This window comes from Hypanus sabinus, chromosome 13 (genome assembly GCF_030144855.1).
Source record: "Hypanus sabinus isolate sHypSab1 chromosome 13, sHypSab1.hap1, whole genome shotgun sequence".
In the NCBI taxonomy this organism is placed as follows: Eukaryota; Metazoa; Chordata; class Chondrichthyes; order Myliobatiformes; family Dasyatidae; genus Hypanus; species Hypanus sabinus.
Genome location: NC_082718.1, coordinates 21,833,652 through 21,852,706, shown reverse-complemented (window position 1 = coordinate 21,852,706; position 19,055 = coordinate 21,833,652). Strand labels below are relative to the sequence as shown.

The window sequence follows — 19,055 nt, the reverse complement described above, 5'->3', positions numbered from 1 at the left end:
CCTTTCTGGCACCATCAATCATCCATGGTCAAAGTCACTTAGGTCACATTTCTTCCTCATTCTGATGTTTGGGCTGAATAACAACTGAACCTCTTGACCACGTCTGCATACTTTTATACATTGAGTTGCTGCCATCTGATTGGTTGATAAGATATTTTCATTAACAAGCAGATGTACCTAATAAAATGGTTTTCAGTGGAATATTATAATAATCATAATTTATTAGAACTATACAAGATAGTTGTTGACACTTGTTCAGCAGTATAGTTCAATACATAAAAAACTATGTTAACATAAGAAATATAAACTATATTAACATAAGAAACGTCAATCAAAATGGCTTCTTTGGTCTCTTCAATTGATTCATATTTGACAATTGCAAATCCCTTTGGCTTGCCATTCTTCACCGGTATTTTGATTGATGACGCTTTTTCAAAAATATTCCGAAGGGTTGTTTCAGTAGCAGAATATGCCAGATTATTTATTGTAAGTGTATCAGAACCTTGCTGTGCTTGCCCACTTGTTGTGTTAAATTTACTCTTAGCACCAGCATAATCAGTAATGATGGAGCGACCCTCAACATCAATGCCTTGTTTCTGCTTCAATACCATTTCTGCAGTAGCTTCAGTTTTAAATTCAATATACGCAATACCACGAGTTCCTGAACTATCACGAGAAGTAGGGATCCTAATGTCGATAGCGTCTTCAAAAATCTCCTTGAGATCATCCTGAGTTATCTTGAATGGAGGATTCTTTACAAACAATGTTCTGTTATCCCTGTCTTGATGGCTTTCCTTGCTGCGTGCTTTGTCAAGTTTGACTACCTGCCCCAGCACTTTGTTTCCATTGAACTTTAATGCCTTTTCCAGTTGTTCTTCAGTCTCAAAATCTACCTATCCGAATCTCCTGCTCCCTCCAATTCGGACACCTGCGACTGTAAGTTTCTTTTTAGTGAAGAAGTCATTTAGAGCTTTCTTCAATTCTTCAAAGTTCTTTTCTGAGTTCAGGTTTCCAACGAAAAGTGAAAATGCGCTGTCGGTCATCTGGTTCTTAGCCGGTGTCGCTGCCTTCTGTTCTTCTTTCTTTCTCTTCCCTGCTTTCACTGGCAAGTATCATTTGGGGTTTTCCACTTAGCCAATTATAATTTTACATTCAAAATTTTGTTTGATAGCAGGACAAAATACTTAGCAATAACCCATTTGCATCGAGGGAAGGGGCAGATTTTTTTTTGCAATTAAATGATTACAATTTATAAAGATTACTATAACTGATTAATAACCATACATACCAGGTCCAGAGGTCCCGCACTCTGCAAGGGCGACAGTGGGTACGCCGACGCTGGCAGGGTTTTCCTCCGGGTGCAACGACTGCATCCCCTACAGTATTCTTCAACCTCCCCCCTCATCCAGGGACAGTAGAACCGGTCTTTAAGTAATACATAAATCTTTTCCACCCCCAAGTGTCCGGAATCATCATGTAAGGCCTGGAGTACAGTCTGCCGATACTTCTCCGGCAGGACCAGTTGCCAACTGTGGGGTTGGTCCTGAGGTGCCGTGACCCGGTACAAGATTTGGTTCTTTAACTTTAACCGAGGCCACTCCTTCAATAACAGAGGCACGGACGGGTGTTTCGCCTTCTCGGCCAACGCCAGGAACTCCAACTTGTGAGTGAGATAGTTTCTCTCAGATGGCGACAAGCTTCAGCTGACAAAGGCTACCATACAGGTAATCGCTCAACTTGCCAACCACCGCCCACTTCAGCGCCAGTCCATTCAGAAACCTGGAGCTTCCATCACACTCCAACCTGCAGAACTCTGGAATGTCCAATTGAGGCAATCAGAGGCTCTGTCTGAATATGATACAACAGTTCTATCAGCCTCTAATCAAATTTTATTTTCTTTCCCTGAGGACCACCCTTCTTTCCACCTCATGCATTTTCTTTAGGCAAACATTTCCGATTTTCAGACCTTCTTTAATTTTCATTTCTATTTGAGTAAATTCAATGTCTTGAACCATGTGTTCAAGATTACTAATCTGAACTTCAGTTTTATCAAGAAGTTGCTCCTGGTATCGTTTTTTCTTGAGCAGGAGCTTGGCTTTTTCCTTCTTTCCATTGTGCAACAACTGCCGAGCAAGCTGCCGTTCCTTTTCTAGCTGAATACCAATCCTCTTCTGGTACTGCTTCAGTTTGTCACATCGTTGTTTTAATTGCAGCATGGCCTTATCTTGCTCGGTCACTTGGGACCGCTTCTTCTTGCCGAACAATTCTCCCATTTATGCTGCCTCGGTCCGGGCCCGGCCACATTCCCGACCCAAGGAGAGCAACCACCCACTCGGCTCCAGCTGGGAAACGTCGCTAAATGCCTGGAGGCCCGGCCCAGGCCGCACCATCCCCCTGGTAACCGCGGCAAGCTCCAGCCTTCCTCTTCCCTCGGTCTTCACCATGATAGCAAACTGACAGTGCGCCTCTTCAGCGCAATATAATCCACACACACACTGCCTACGTCTTCCACGGCTGTAGGGGCCAGTCGCCCCAACCTCTCACCGAGGTATCTTCAGCGGTCAACTCCCCTCCCTCGTGGTATTTCGCAGCATCCACTAAGAGGTTCTCACCCTCAGATACTTCCCCCAGGCCGTACCACCACCGCAAGCCCCAAGTGAGGGAGGGAGTGAGGATCTGACAGGTAGACCTGGGGTGTCCGAGGCAAAGGGTTCGCAGGTGAAGAGGGAGCCCAGTGAGGCGGAAGGGTCGGCTGAAGGGGTACGGAGACCTCGGAGGAGTAGGCGCCCCCCAGAGCAGTTGACATATGTGGTGCCAGGAGAACCGAGTGTGATTTCTACTGCTCTGGGTAGTTATGTCGCTGCTTTCTGCACCTGGGTTGGGTTTTGTGTTTTGCAAGAAGCCTTGGGGAACTCTGGTAGTGTCATGAGGGCATGACATTTGCTGGTGGGGGAAGAATGTACAATGAAATGTGTATGGTAATCAAAATGACTTCTTTGGTTTGCTAGAGTAGGAATGCTTTTATGTTTGATGAGTGTTTTCTCTCGCAGTTTAGCTTTGGACTTGCTGATATGGGGACTGTTATTTTTTTGTAAGATTCTCCAAATGAAAAAAAAATTAACTGAGTATATCATGTCCAAATACTGATCAAGATTGGAAGTTCAAGTCAAGAAACAATCTAACCATGTGATACAAAACTACTCTGCTTGGTGCTTAAGGAAAACAAGTTATCAAACATAAAAGCATTCCTACTCTAGCAAACCAAAGAAGCCATTTTGATTAACATACACAGTTCATTGTACATTCTCCCCCCCACCAGCAAATGTCATGCCTTCATGACATTACTAGAGTTCCCCAAGGCTTCTTGCAAAACACAAAACCCAACCCAGGTGCAGAAAGCAGTGACATAACTACCCAGAGCAGTAGAAATCACACTCGGTTCTCCTGGCACCACATATGTCAACCACTCTGGGGGAGGGGGGGGGCGCCTACTCCTCTGAGATCTCCATACCCCTTCAGCCGACCCTTCCGCCTCACTGGGCTCCCTCTTCACCTGTGAACCCTTTGCCTCAGATACCCCAGGTCTACCTGTCAGATCCTTACTCCCTCCCTCACGGGTTTCCCCCCTCACCTGCGATCCCGTATCAAGAACGGCTTTTGTGTAAACTCCCTCTATCTGTAGACACACACTGGCACGGGGGTCCTACCAGCCCATCCGGAATAGAGGCATGGGCACCTGGTGGTCCCCTGGCTGATCTTTGGGAACGTGTTCCTCCAGAGGCTCCAGTCCATTCCCTCACTGAGCCTCTCCTAAGTTTCCTGACACCTCTCCCTTCTTAGTCGCAGCGGGGCTTGCCCTTATTGTCCTGGTCTTTCTACAACAAATATCTAAAGCATTTGCCCATAACCCCATTTGACGCCCTGCAGATTTAGGGTGTGAGCGAGGGTGACTACCCAGACGATGGGTAGCTATCGGTGAGATTGGAGTTCTCGGAGGGCGATGTGGGAGTGTCCGAAGCTATTGAGATGTTGGTGTTGGTGTGTCCGGACCCAGTGGAAACCGGTGGTGCTGCCCTCCTGGTGGGGACTAACTCCCCCGTTGTGCGACAGCTCCTGGAAGCTTGTAAGAAAAAAGGGGGGGAACACTTTCTGGAGACCCTCTCGGTGCATCCAGTGTTTCGAGCGGTATTCGAAGAAGGGGTTGCCCCCCCAAGGGCTGGACCCAAAGTGCAGAGACCAGGGGTGGTACATGCGAGGCGTATATCCGTAAGTGTCAGGAACACTACAGCAAGGGAAATCACCTTTAAGAGGGGAATGCCGCTAGCGCATCAGTTTCTGGTGACTTTAATGTCTAGCGCACCAGTGAGGACCCCTAACCGGGGGGGGGGGGGGGGGGATTGGAGCATCAAAGGGAGCTGACCGCTGAAGCCTTTAACTTCGGGGATTCTCCAGTGTCGCCGGAGTGGAAACACAGGCTAGTGGAGAAGATGCTGAAGATGGAAGCTGTTTTTTCTCCGGGCGAGGTTGACGTGGGCTGCTCCAAAAGCACTCACCACACCATCCGGGTGATGGAGGACACCCCATTCCAAGAGAGATCCCAGACAAGCTCCCACAAATGTAACACTTACCAAACAGGCTGGTATTTGTCTAGGGGAAAAGGAGATCCAGCCACTCACCAACCCCACCTCCCGTACACACAGGTGCTGTGGGAATCAAGTTTATGCCGTGTGCGCACACACAATATCAAACTCACACCTGATACCGTTATGGAATACACTTTAAAGATTTTACTAAAACTAAAAGAGTACTATACAATACAGTACATATGAAGGAAAAGAAAATAAAGTAACAGGCACCAACTTATCAAAGTTCAGTCAGTTTAATGCACCTCATTGGAGCTCAACCATCGAACCATTCGACCCCTCGTTACTTTCCTCCCACCTCCACGTCCTCGCACCTGGGACCACCCCCAGTGGTCGACCGAGCAGTACAGCGCACGTCCACCTTCCTCGGTGTCTCCTTCCCGCCTCCCCTGAAAAGACCGCGAAACCCCCATTCCCAGACCCACAAGACAATATCACTCCCCATATCAGCAAGTCCAAAGCTAAACAACTGCGAGAGAAAACACTTATCAAACATAAAAGCATTCCTACTCTAGCAAACCAAAGAAGCCATTTTGATTAACATGCACAGAACATTGTACATTCTCCCCCCACCAGCAAATGTCATGCCCTCATGACATTACCAGAGTTCCCCAAGGCTTCTTGCAAAACACAAAACTCAACCCAGGTGCAGAAAGCAGCGACGTAACTACCCAGAGCAGTAGAAATCACACTCGGTTCTCCTGGCACCACATATGTCAACTGCTCTGGGGGGCGCCTACTCCTCCGAGGTCTCCGTACCCCTTCAGCCGACCCTTCCGCCTCACTGGGCTCCCTCTTCACCTGTGAACCCTCCCCAGGTCTACCTGTCAGATCCTCACTCCCTCCCTCACGGGTTTCCCCCCTCACCTGCGATCCCGTATCAAGAACGGCTTTTGCGTAAACTCCCTCTATCTGTAGACACACACTGGCACGGGGGTCCTACCAGCCCATCCGGAATAGAGGCGTGGGCACCTGGTGGTCCCCTGGCTGACCTTTGGGAATGTGTTCCTCCAGAATTTTGTCTTTTGAGGCTGGGAGCTTGGGGGTTTCGCGGTCTTTTCAGGGGAGGCGGGAAGGAGACGCCGAGGAAGGTGGACGTGCGCTGCTCGGTCGACCACCGGGGTGGCCCCAGGTGCGAGGACGTGGAGGTCGGAGGAAAGTGACGAGGGGTCGAATGGTTCGATGATTGAGCTCCAACGTTCTGCACTAAACTGACTGAACTCTGATAAGTTGGCACCTTTTACTTTATTTTCTTTTCCTTCATATATACTGTATTGCATAGTACTCTTTTAGTTTTAGTAAAATCTTTAAAGTGTATTCCATAACGGTATCTGGTGTGAGTTTTATATTGTGTGTGTACGTGCGGCGTAAACTCGATTCTCACAGCACCTGCGTGTACGGGAGGTGGGGTTGGTGAGTGGCTGGATCTCCTTTTCCCCTAGACATATACCAGCCTGTTGGGTAAGTGTTACCAACATAAATAAATAGTGCAAAATGAGATCGTTTTCATGGGTTCATATTCCAGGATTTGTAAAGAGTTGACGTGAAATCTAAATATAGAAAGCACAATCGGTTTATTATCACTGAATTACATGCCGTGAAATTTGTTTTGCATTGGTGGTACTGTGTAAGACATAAAATGAATGTAAATTACAAAATAAAGATCAGTTTTATTTACTACGTGTATGTTGCAGCATACAGTGAAATGAGTTGTTTCTGTCAATGACCGATGTACTGGGGGCAGCCTGCAGGCGTCGCGCTGCTCCTGCACCAAGCTTTGGAATGTGGGAGGAAACCGGAGCACCTGGAGGAAAACCATCTGCTCGTGGGGCGAACGTACAAACTTGTTACAGACCTGGGTGGGACTTGAGCCGCTAATTGTCGGCGCTGTAAGATCCTGGCCGGGTCTACAACACTTTGCAGCCTCACGCAAACCTGCGCACTGGAGCCTCCAAAGCAGACGGAGGTGCTACCAATCAGAATGCTCTTCACCGTACACTAGAAGAAATTTGCCAGTATCTTTGGTAACGTATCAAATCTGTTCAGAATCCTGTCAAAGTAGTGCTGCCGGTGTGCCTTCTTTATGATGGCGTCAATATATTGGCTACAGACTTCCAATCAGGAAAGCAACTTCCCATTATCTCTGCCGCCTGTCACCAATCAGCGTCTTGAAACACAAAGATGGCTTGGGAAGGTAGATGTTTGAGGGGGATTTCAGAATCAGGTTTGTTATAACTGACATATGTGAAATGTGTTGTTTTATGGCAGTAATACAATGCAATACACAAAACTTGCTATAAATTGCAATAAGAATATATAAACATGAATAAATAATGCAAATAGAAAGCAAAATAGTGCTCATGGGTTCATGGATGTTTGGGAATCTGATGGGGGAAGGGGAAGAAGCAATTCCTAAATTGTTGAGGGTACCTCTTCAGGGTCACACTGGTACCAAGCAGGGCATGTCCCAGATGGTGAGGGTGCTGGATGACAGATGCCACCTTCTTGAGGCATTGCCTTTTGAAGGTGTCCTCTGATGCACCATCAATAACTCACACTGAGACGTAGGCGAGATATCGGCTTTTATTGACTGGAAGAAGGAACCAGGAGTGAGTGTCTATCATACAAGGTCCTGGAGACTGAGGCCGATCTTCAGGCCGCAGGTCTCCTTTATACAGGGGCCTGTGGGAGGAGCCACAGGAGCAGTCAGCAGGGGCGTGTCCCGACAGGCACATAGTTCACCACATTCACCCCCCCCCTTCGTTTGAAAAAGTCCTCATGTAGCGAAGGTTCTTACAAGTCAAGCCGATCAGGCGGTCGAATCTGTCGCTGCGATCTACGTAGCACCGGCTGTGACCGCATAGGTGCCGGCAACATTGGCGATTGCACAGGGGACGGGGGTTGCGCGTGTTCTTGCCCACTAGGCGCCGGTGATCCCTCATGCATGTGCGAGGCGCCTGGTATAAATGCGTACGAAACGCCCGGTATACAAGTGTCGTGAGGAGTCTGTGTAGGGCCTGGTGAGTACGGTGTCACCTCTGGTGCAGGGTTCACAGTTACCGGAGAGCCTTCAGGGTAGTGGTCTGCTGCACCTGCGGGTGCCAGGTCGCGGATGGAGACCGTGTCCTCCCGCCCATCAGGTAAGACCACGTAAGCATACTGGGGGTTCGCATGGAGAAGGTGAACCCTCTCCACCAGCGGGGAGTATTTATTGCTCCTCACATGTTTCCGGAGCAGCACTGGCCCCGGGGACGTCAGCCAAACTGGTAGGGTGGTCCCAGTGACAGACTTCCTGGGAAAAGAGAATAGGCGTTCGTGAGGGGTGGCATTGGTGGACGTACATAAGAGAGCGGATAGAGTGCAGTGCCTCAGGGAGGACCTCCTGCCATCGAGAGACCGGCAACCCTTTGGACTTGAGGGCTAAAAGTGTGGCCTTCCACACTGTGGCATTCTCCCGCTCTACCTGGCCATTACCCCGGGGATTATAACTCGTGGTCCGACTGGTAGCAATGCCCCTAGCTAGCAAGTACTGGCGCAGCTCCTCACTCATAAAGGAGGACCCTCTATCACTGTGGATATAGCAGGGATACCCGAACAGAGTGAAGAGCTGGCGCAGGGCTTTTATGACGGACGTGGCAGTGTGTCGGGGCAGGGGATGGCAAAGGGGAACCGTGAGAACTCGTCAATAACACTGAGAAAATAGACATTGCGGTCAGTGGAGGGAAGGGGGCCCTTAAAGTCAACACTCAGGCGTTCAAAAGGGCGGGTGGCCTTGACAAGTTGTGCCGTGTCAGGACAGTAGAAGTGCGGTTTGCACTCGGCACAAATTTGGCAGTCCCTGGTCATCGTCCTGATGTCCTCCAGGGAGTACGGCAGGTTCCGAGCTTTCACAAAATGGTAAAATCGGGTGACCCCCGGATGGCAAAGTTGTGCATGAAGGGCGTACAGCTGGTCGAGCTGTGTGCTAGCACATGTTCCCCGGGATAGGGCATCAGGGGGCTCATTGAGTCTGCCAGGCCGGTACAGGATATCATAGGTGTAGGTGGAGAGTTCTATCCTCCACCGCAAAAGCTTATCATTTTTGATCTTGCCCCGCTGTTGGTTGCTGAACAGGAACGCAACCGAGCGCTGGTCGGTCAGCACAGTGAATCTTTTGCCAGCAAGATAGTGCCTCCAGTGCCTAACAGCCTCCACTATGGCCTGGGCTTCTTTCTCCACCGCGGAGTGCCGAATTTCAGAGCCTTGGAGGGTGCGAGAAAAGAATGCTACTGGTCTGCCTTCCTGATTAAGGGTAGCAGCCAGAGCGAAATCGGAGGCATCACACTCCACTTGGAAGGGAGCGGTCTCGTCCACTGCATGCATCGTAGCTTTGGCAATGTCCGCTTTAATGCAGTTGAAGGCCGCGCAGGCCTCAGCAGAGAGGGGAAACGAGGTAGACTTGACCAGGGGGCGAGCCTTGTCTGCGTAATGGGGGACCCATTGGGCGTAATAGGAAAAAAACCCCAGGCACCGTCTGAGGGCCTTGAGAGTGGTGGGAAGAGGGAGCTCTAACAGGGGGCGCATACGTTCGGGATCAGGCCCAATAACCCCGTTTTCCACGACATACCCAAGTATAGCAAGGCGGGTGGTACCAAAAACACACTTGTCCCTGTTATAAGTAAGGTTCAGAGCTGCGGCCACTTGGAGAAACCGTTGGAGGTTGGCGTCGTGATCTGGCCTGTCATGACCACAGATGGTGATGTTATCCAGATAGGGAAATGTGGCCTGCAGTTGGTACTGGTCCACCATCCGGTCCATTTCCCTCTGGAAGACAGAGACACCATTCGTGACACCGAAAGGGACGCGCAGGAAGTGATAGAGCCGGCCGCCCGCCTCGAAGGCGGTGTAGGGGCGGTCCTCTGGGCAGATGGGGAGCTGGTGATAAGCGGATTTCAGATCTATTGTCGAGTACACCTTATACTGAGCAATCTGGTTGACCATATCCGCGATGCGGGGTAGGGGGTATGCGTCAAGCTGCGTAAACCTATTGATGGTTTGACTATAGTCCACCACCATCCTATTTTTCTGCCCAGTCCGAACAACAACCACCTGGGCCCTCCAAGGGCTTGTGCTCGGCTCAATGATCCCCTCCCTGAGCAGCCGCTGCACCTCCGACTGAATGAAGGCCCGGTCCCCCGCGCTGTACCTCCTGCTTTTGGTTGCCACAGGTTTACAGTCGGGGGTCAGGTTGGCGAACAGCGGTGGGGGAGGGATCTTGAGAGTGGAGAGGCTGCAAGTGTCGGTAGCGCAGCTGTTGGCCTGGTTCTGGATGGGATGTGTGTGTCCGTGTGTGTGTGTGGTCAGTAGCGGGGTATGTGAAGAAGTCCCACAAAACTGAGGATTCTTGACAGTGAGTGGTGGGAGGGGCCCGTCGTATACCATAGTCACACTTTCGAGATGGCTCTGGAAGTCCAGCCCCAATAGCACAGGTGCACACAGATTAGGCATGACCAGCAGTTCAAAGTCCCGATATACTGTGCCTTGCACCACCAAAGTCGCTACACAACCCGCCCGGATGTCTGTGGACTGCGACCCAGAGGCCAAATGGAACCTCCGACTGACCGGCCGCGTTGCAAGTCCGCAGCGTTGCACTGTGTCCGGGTGAATAAAACTCCCAGTGCTGCCCGTGTCAAACAGGCATCCAGTCCAATGCCCCTCCACCTGGATGTCCATCATGGACCTTGCAAGCTGGTGTGGGGCGCTTTGGTCGAGAGTCACAGTGGCCAGAGTTGGATCGCCGTCGGGGTACCCGGTCAGCATCGGAGGGTCGGGGGCGGGGCATGCTGACGTCGACAAAGATGGCCACCCACATCCGGGGTACCCGGTCAGCATCCGAGGATCGGGGGCGGGGCGTGCTGACGTCGACAAAGATGGCCGCCCACATCCCGGCATGCAAGATGGCGGCCCCCACGTTTCACCCGCAGCGCTGCACTCCGCTCGAGGTTGAGACTTACAGACCTTGGCCAAGTGGCCCCGCTTTCCGCAGCTGGAGCAGGTCGCTTCTCGCGCTGGACAGCGTCGTCGAGGATGTTTCTTTTGGCCACAGAAATAACAAGGCACGAGTTTCTTACGGGCCACAGCCGTGGTCTAGGTCGGGGAGCTCGTGGAATGGCGACTGGCGGCGGCGTTGGCGAATTCGCTCCCGGGAGCCGGCGGTGGCGGGGTCTGAGGCGTCCACGAAACCGGCGGGGAATCGCGCGACTGGACAGCGTCGGCGTTATGCCGCGCAGCTTCTAGAGCGTTGGCCTTCTCTATCGCCGAGCTCAAGGTAAGATCCGAGTTCTCCAGCAGCTGCTGGCGCATGTACACTGACCTCAGTCCCGTCACAAAGGCGTCTCGCACCAGCAGCTCCGCATGCTGTTCTGCCGTGAGCGTCTTGCAGTCACAAGCTCGGACTAGTGTCTGTAGTGCTCGGAGAAACTCAGCGCACGATTCGCCAGGCCGCTGTTGCCGGGTAGCTAAGCGATGTCTTGCGTAGACGGTGTTCACCGGCCGCAGGTACTGTCGTTTGAGGGCGTCCAGTGCCCCATTGTAGGTCGGCAGGTCCCGGATAATGGAGTAAACTTTGGGGGTGACCCTCGAGAGTATAACGGCGGGTTCAGTCGCACGAAGCTCCGCCAAGTACGATTGGAAGCATGCAAGCCAGTGTTCAAAAGCGAGAGCTGCGTCAGGGTCTTGAGGGTCCAAATCCAACCGGTCCGGACGCAAAACGGGTTCCATGTTTTAAAACTTCCAGTCAATAAAATTGATGCACCATCAATAACTCACACTGAGACGTAGGCGAGATATCGGCTTTTATTGACTGGAAGAAGGAACCAGGAGTGAGTCTATCATACAAGGTCCTGGAGACTGAGGCCGATCTTCAGGCCGCAGGTCTCCTTTATACAGGGGCCTGTGGGAGGAGCCACAGGAGCAGTCAGCAGGGGCGTGTCCCGACAGGCACATAGTTCACCACATCCTCAATGGTGGGGAGGCTAGCGCTGGTGATGCAGCCCTTTGTGCAATGATGAGTCCATACCGGACAGTGATTAAACAAGTCAGAATGCTATCCACGGTTAATCTATAGAGATTTGAGCATGCTCCACATGCACCACTCCCTGAGTGAAGAAGTCCCACCTCAGGTGCCCCTTAAATATTTCACCTTTCACCCCTAACCTATGACCTCTAGTTCTAATCATACTCTACCTCAGTGGAAAAAAAACCTGCTTGCATTTACCCCATCTATACCCCTCAAAGCTGTGTATACCTCTATGAAATCTCCACTCATTCTCCTACGCTCCAGGGAATAAAGTCACAACTTATTCAACCACTCAGGTCCTGGCAGCAATCATGTAAATGTTGTCGAACACAGAACATTACAGCACAGGAACAGGCCCTTCAGCCCACAATGCTGTGGTAAACCAATTAAATTAGTAACCAAATGGCAAACTAAACACATTCCCCTGCCTAGGCAATGCCTATATCCTAACATTTTCCTCACTTTCATGTGCCTTTCTAAATGTTTCTCAGTAGTCCCACCACCTTGGCACCCTGCTTCTCCCACCACCCCAGCACCACTCTCTGTGTAAAAAAGCTTGTCCTTCACATCTCCTTTGAGCTTACACCACCCTCTGCACCCCCCCCCCCCCACCATCTTAAATGCATGCCCTCTAGTACTAGACCTTCCAAGCCTGGGTAATACATACTGTCTATCTATGCCTCATAACCTTATAAACCTCTATCAGATATCCCCTCAGCCTCCAAAACCCCAGGGAAAACGAAGTGTTAGTCCAGCCTCTTGTTACTGCACAACCTGGTAAACATCTTCTGCACCCTCTGTCACTGATTCTAGTTAGGCCCACTCTCATTAGTTGCTCTCCTTGTCAGGCGCACACATGTATGAACATGTGTGTAATTGTGTATGCTGTGGCCTTGCCTCTATGCAGGTGTGCGTATTCATGTATGTGATTATATTTTTTTCAAGGATCAACTTTATTCACCATATATACTCATGTGTATCAGAATCAGGCTTATTATCACCGGCACGTGCCATGAAATTTGTATACAGCAGCAGCGGTTCAACGAAACGGATGATAATAGAGAAAAAATAAATAAGTAAATCAATTATAGATGTATATTAAATAGATTTAAAATAGTGCAAAAATAGAAATAATATACAAACGTTTGTGTATTTTTTTCAAAAAGTGAGGTAATGTACAAGGGTTCAATGTCCATTCAGGAATCAGATGGCAGAGGGGAAGAAGCTGTGCCTGAATCACTGAGTGTGTGCCTTCCAGCTTCTGTACCTCCTTCCTGATGGTAACAATGAGAAGAGGGCATGCCCTGGGTGGTGGGGGTCCTTAATAATGGATGCACCGCTGCTTGAAGATGTCCTGGATAATATATAGGCTGGAGCCCATGATGGACCGGACTAATTTCATAACTTTATGCAGCTTCTCTCAGTCCTGTGCAGTAGCCCCCCCCCCAATACCAGACAGTGATACAGTCTGTCAGAATGCTCTCCACAGTACATCTACAGAAGTTTTTGAGTGTGTTAGTTGACGAACCAAATCTCTTCAAACTAATGAAATATGGCCACCATCTTTATATCTTTATGCATCAATGTCAGGACCAGAGTAGATCTTCAGAGATCTTGACACCCAGGAACTTGAAATTGCTCACTCCGTCCACTTCTGATCTCTCTATGAGGACGTATTAGGAATTTGCTGTAGTGTGTTGGTCAGGGTCTTTGAATGCGGAGTGGAGGCACAGACATAGGCCTAGACTCTGGCCTGTTATCCAAATCCTCCACATCACTATTGCTAAGTCCTAATCGGAACGCTGACACGCTGTCCCTAAAACCTAAAAAAAAATTAAAAACTAACTAATCCCCCCCCCCACAGATGCAGAATGACCCATTGAGCTCCTCCAGTAGTTTGTTTCTTGCTAAAGATTTGAGCACCTCCTGTCCCTTATCTCTCCTTCCTTGCTTGAAGAACAACCCCAACTTCTCCAGCCAGTTCTGGGGTTAAAATTTCTCATCTGTGAAACCTTTCTAGTAAATGGTTCCTGCACTTTCCGGTGCACTAAGCATAAAAATATTTCCCTTATGAAAGATAGCTTGAGTTCCAGTGCTTGCACTGGAAATGCTTTGGATGCTCCAGAGCTACATTGTAAACCTTCTATTGCAGCATTGTCAAGTAAAGTCTTTTACTGTCATGTGTACAAGCATGTTGAGGTGCAGGTACAACTGAGAATTTGTTTGCTGCAGCATCACAGGCACCCAGGTACAGACAACACACAGAATATAAATTATACCTAAATCATAGCAGACAATGAATGGAAAAACGGGCTGTGAAACTAGACAGTCATGCAAAACCAAAACACATTGATTTGATTGTGTTCCCTACTCTTCAGTATGCTCCTCAAAGCATTTCGTTCCAAACGCCTTTAGTAATCACATGGAGACACAAGACACTGCAGATCCCAGAAATGTGGAGCAATGTATAAAGGAGGTGGAAGAACTCAGCGGGTCAGACAGCCTCTGCGGTGAGGAATAAATAGCAACTCACATGAAATGCTGGAAGAACTCAGCAAGTCTGGCAGCATCTACAGGGGAATAAACAGTGAATGGTCCTTCATCAGGACTGGAAAGAAGAGGCAGAAAACCAAAATAAGGAGGAGGTGGAGGAGTAAAATCTTCCTTTCAAGTCCTGATGAGGTCTCACACACACACACTTGAAACTACAACATGTCTCCATTACATTCTGTAAGCAGAACAGGTTCAGATAGGGAAAGACAGGATCAAACAATGTTGAGGTGAGACTCAGTCAGATGTTTTCTGATCCTACAAACCTGGCCATGCCCAGCTAATGAACAGGTACCATTCGTAAGATATCCTTAAGTCTATTTTGTCTGTGAGTCAGAAAATACACAAAAAAACACAAGCAGTAACCATACCTACACAGTACTATACTAAATAACACAGGAAGCACGTAAGACAGTAATACCCTGTCTGGTCCTGGGGGCTTCCAGTCCTAATGTTTTCTTAAGAAAACATCTGGTTTCTTAACATCAACGTATTTACCATATCAACCTGTTTTACAATGTCCTCACAACTGCCAAGGTCTCTCTCCCGGGTAAATACTGAAGCAAGGCAGTCATTTAGGGCCTCCCCTACCTCATTAGACAATTCTGATTGCTTTTTTTTTAATGTGTTAATGTCTTATTTTGGAATTTTTTTCCTCCAATGTCCTGTACAATTTATGTTCTGTGTGTTGTCTGAGCCTACGGGCCTGTGATGCTGCTGCAACGAAGTTTTGCACTGTACCTGTTCCTGCACACACGGTAATAAACTCGATTCAACACAAGCTTCCATTTAGCGCAGAATGTCCTGCAGGCTTTTCAGCCTCGTCCTTGAATATTAACCAAACCATTCAATCGTAGATAGGCATCTGTTAGTCTCATGAGACCATGGATTTGTGCCTTGGAAGGTTTCCAGGGCGCAGGCCTGGGCAGGGTTTGTATGGGAGACCGGCAGTTGCCCAAGCTGCAAGCCTTCCCCTCTCCACGCCACCGATGTTGTCCAAGGGAAGGGTACTAGGACCCAAGCAGCTTGGCACAACCAGTGCCTTTGCAGAGCAATGTGTTGTTAAGTGTCTTGCTCAAGGATACAACACACTGCCTCAGCTGAGGCTCAAACCAGTGACCTTCAGATCACTAGACTGATGCCTTATCCACCAGGCCACGCGCCAACACAAACCATTCAATAAACCTTCTTAATTGGGCTGAACTTGATAAACACTAGAGATTCAGCAAATGCTGGAAATCTTAAGCAACACACACAAAGTTCCGGAGGAACTCAGCAGGTTGGGCAGCGTCTGTGGAGGAGGATAGACGGTGGATGTTTTGGGCCAAGACCCTTCACCAGGACTCAACAGTCTGGAGTCACATATGGGCCAGAACAGATAAGCATAAGAAATCTCCTTCTTTCAAGGACATGAGTGAATCAGATGGCTATTTATGCCACTTGTTAACAGATCCTTCCAGCCCAATACTACCCAGTCTACAAACCTGTACATCTTTGGACTGTGGGAGGAAACCGGAGCACCCAGAGGAAACCCACAGGGTCACAGGGAGAACGTACATCAGCGCTGGAACTGAATCCCGATTGCTGGCAAAGTAAAAGCGTTACACTGTGGTTCTGCACTGCTACTGTTATTAACAGTTTAATTACTGGAATTCAGATTCCACAACCACCTTGGTGTAACCCAAACCCATATCTCTTCTGGTTAATTCCCAAGTTCGGACACTTAATCTCTTTGTTGGGGTGTTAATTCTTAAGTTCTAATGAATGTTAGTCGAAGGTTATGTCTTGGTTACAGAACCAAGGTAAGTGGATATTAATTAGATTACAGATCTGTCGTGACTGAAAGGTTCAAACGCCCTACTCTTGTTTCACAGATCAGATGGTATTCAAATCAAACCAATGGTGCAAAAGAACATCCCAAGCACTCTGCACCAATGTCATCAGAAAACCTGACACCAAGCACAAAAACTTGGTCATAGAGAGAGCAGTGCTCTTTTTTCACTCTAATTATCTTTTTCTTTAAAGATGTGTAGAATTTATATCCTGATGAAGGATATCAGCCCAAAATATCAACTCTTTATTCCTCTCCATAGATGCTGCCTGACCTGCTGAGTTCCTCCAGCATTCTGTCTGTGTGGCTCTGGATTTCCAGCATCTACAGAAACTCTTTGGTGTATAATTTATGTTTATGATTTTTATTTGTGAATGCTGCTTATTTGTTGCTACATGCCTGTGATGTTGCTGCAAATACATCTTTCATTACACCTGTGCACACATATACTTGGCAATAAACTCGAATTTAACTTTGCTTTTAAGTCAAATTGCCAATATATCAGAGACAGATACATTAGAAGCATTTAAGAAACTCTTTAGGCATGTGAATGATAGAAAGATGGAGGGCTATGGAAGGGAAGGGGTGGTTTGATTTTGTGTAGGGTCAGTACAACGTTGTGGACTGAAGGGCCTGTACTGTGCTGTACTGTTCTATGGTCAATATTCTACACAAGTTCACTAATGTCCACAGTTATCCCTATCCATCTCTACCACAGAGCTGCTGGGACTTCGTTAACTTAACTTCAGCATCCACACAAGTCAAACAGTGCATAATTCATGACTAAATTCATGATAAACAGTATTCGTATTATAAAATATTAGAGTGTGACGGTATTAGCAACTTCAATCAACCACTATCATACCCACTTTCTAAAGTAGTTAGAAACACAAGAGGTTTTGCAGATGCTGAGAATCTTGAGCAACACACACAAAATATGGGCATGCTGTTTTATATTTTATTTAGCGATACAGATTTGGCCCTTCTGGCCCTCCGAGCCACGTTGCCCCAGAAACCCCTGACAAACCCAATTAACCTTAATCTCATCACAGGACAATTTACAATGACCGACTTCCCTGCCCTGTACATCTTCGGACTGTGGGAGGAAACCGGAGCACCTGGAAAAACCGATGCATTCCACAGGGGTGACGTACAGGACTCCTCACAGAATAGCACCAGAATTGAACTCAGAACTCCCCGAGCCGCAAGAGCATCGTGCTAACTGCTACGCTACTGTGGCGCCCGCTGGCGTCAGAAACATGGCGATACTTGCAGGCTGCCCAGCGTGATCCCCGCTGACTTGATCTGACGCAAAAGGAGCATTGCACTGTATGTTTCAACGTTTACGTGACAAATAAAGCTAATCTCTAACGTTTTTAAATTGGTGGCGTATAGAGTAGTAGTTAGCTCAATACTATTACAGGTTTCATTCCTCCTGCTGTCTGTGAGGAGTTTGTATGAGGAATTCTCCCCATGACCACATGGGTTTCCTTCAGGTGCTCCAGGTTCCTCCCACATTCCAAAGCTTGTGGGTCAGGAGGCTGATTGGCCACGCAGCAGGTTGATTGGGCAGCGCAGGATCATATTGTGATAGAAGGGCCTGTAACCGTACTGTATCTCTAAATAGGATGTAAAAGTGCTGGAGGAACTCAGCAGGCCAGACAGCATCCTTGAATGGGAACAGTCAACCTTTAGGGCCAAGACCCTTCATCAGGACTGGAAAAGACTCTACTTCCCTCCGTAGCTGCCGCCTGACTGGCCAAGTTAGCACTTTGTGTGCGTTTCTAATGTAGTTGCTTCAGCTCTCTAGTTGTTCTTGAGGTGTTGAGCCACACCGTTGATCCATTGCAAAGCCTGAGTTAACTATACCCCACGGTGCTGTACAGTGAGGAGACTGTACTGACGAAGGAATGAAGACGGGATGTGTGAACGTGGGGAGAATAGTCCTACCAGTAGGAGAGCCCAGGATCCAAACGCAATACCTTAGAATAGGGGGGCACTTTCTGGGATGGTGGCAGGGGCAAATTCACTAGAGGGTTTTAAGTGATATTTGGATAGGCACATAAATATGAGGAAGATGGAGGGAGATGGACATTGCGTAGGTAGGAGGGATTAGCTTTGATTTTTTTAATTTACTTTGGTTCAGCACAATATTGCCTGGGGCTTGTCCCTGTGTTGTACTGTTCTATCTTCAATGTTCCATTAAAACTATGGAGGAGAAATCGCTTCAGGTGAGGGAGGGGAAGGTTGGCAGCTGGTGTTGTGTATTTAATATTTTAGTAATATTTGAGTGGGGTATATGGGGTGACCGGGGGGGGGGGGGGGGGGTAAGCACCTCTGGTGAAGGGGCTTGTCATGTCCATTCAGGGTCAGCTCACTCACCTTTGGTCCCCACAGGACACTCAGTTCTTCCCTTTGGTTCCAAGTAGCTGTTTGCATGCAACCACTCCCCAGTACGCAGCTTCGGCAGGCAAGCTAAACCGGGTGAGGGCAGCCGGCGGCCTCATACCCCCGGTGAGAAAGGGAAGCGTCTGTCCTAGCATGTGAAATTAGTTCCAGTGGACTGGGCAGATGAAGTCTACAGTGAGATCCATTAACTGGGAAGGTGGCACTGCTACGCTCCCTGGAGAGCGAAGGACAAGATTAGGCACAGAAGACAGCATGGTCGTGCACCACAATTAAGAAAGACCCCATTTGGTGATGCTTGTTCGTACCACTGGTCCCAGACTTTTGAAGTCAGGAGAGTGAAATTGCCCCAGTACAACGGCTTTTTCACTTTAGAAACTCTTCCCCACAGGTTTCCTGTCATCATCAGACATATAGACAACTGCCATTCAATATTTGAGTAACATTGTAAATATACACGAGGGGGAATTTCTTTACACAGAGAGTGGCAGCTGTGTGGAACGAGCTTCCAGTAGAAGTGGTAGAGGCAGGTTCGATTTGTCATTTAAAAAAAATTGGATAGGTATAT

At 48.6% G+C, this 19,055-nt stretch overlaps 1 protein-coding gene and 1 pseudogene across 1 annotated transcript; both read right to left on the bottom strand.

The window, feature by feature from the left end:
* Positions 1-212: 212 nt before the first annotated feature.
* On the bottom strand, positions 213-1,193 carry LOC132403712 (nucleolin-like; annotated as a pseudogene).
* Positions 1,194-1,370: 177 nt separating this feature from the next.
* On the bottom strand, positions 1,371-2,779 carry LOC132403714 (charged multivesicular body protein 6-A-like). The gene has a single exon (XM_059987313.1). It carries the CDS (start codon positions 2,271-2,273, stop codon positions 1,890-1,892), a length of 384 nt encoding a protein of 127 aa, XP_059843296.1. The 5' UTR covers positions 2,274-2,779; the 3' UTR covers positions 1,371-1,889.
* Between the last annotated feature and the right edge of the window lie 16,276 nt (positions 2,780-19,055).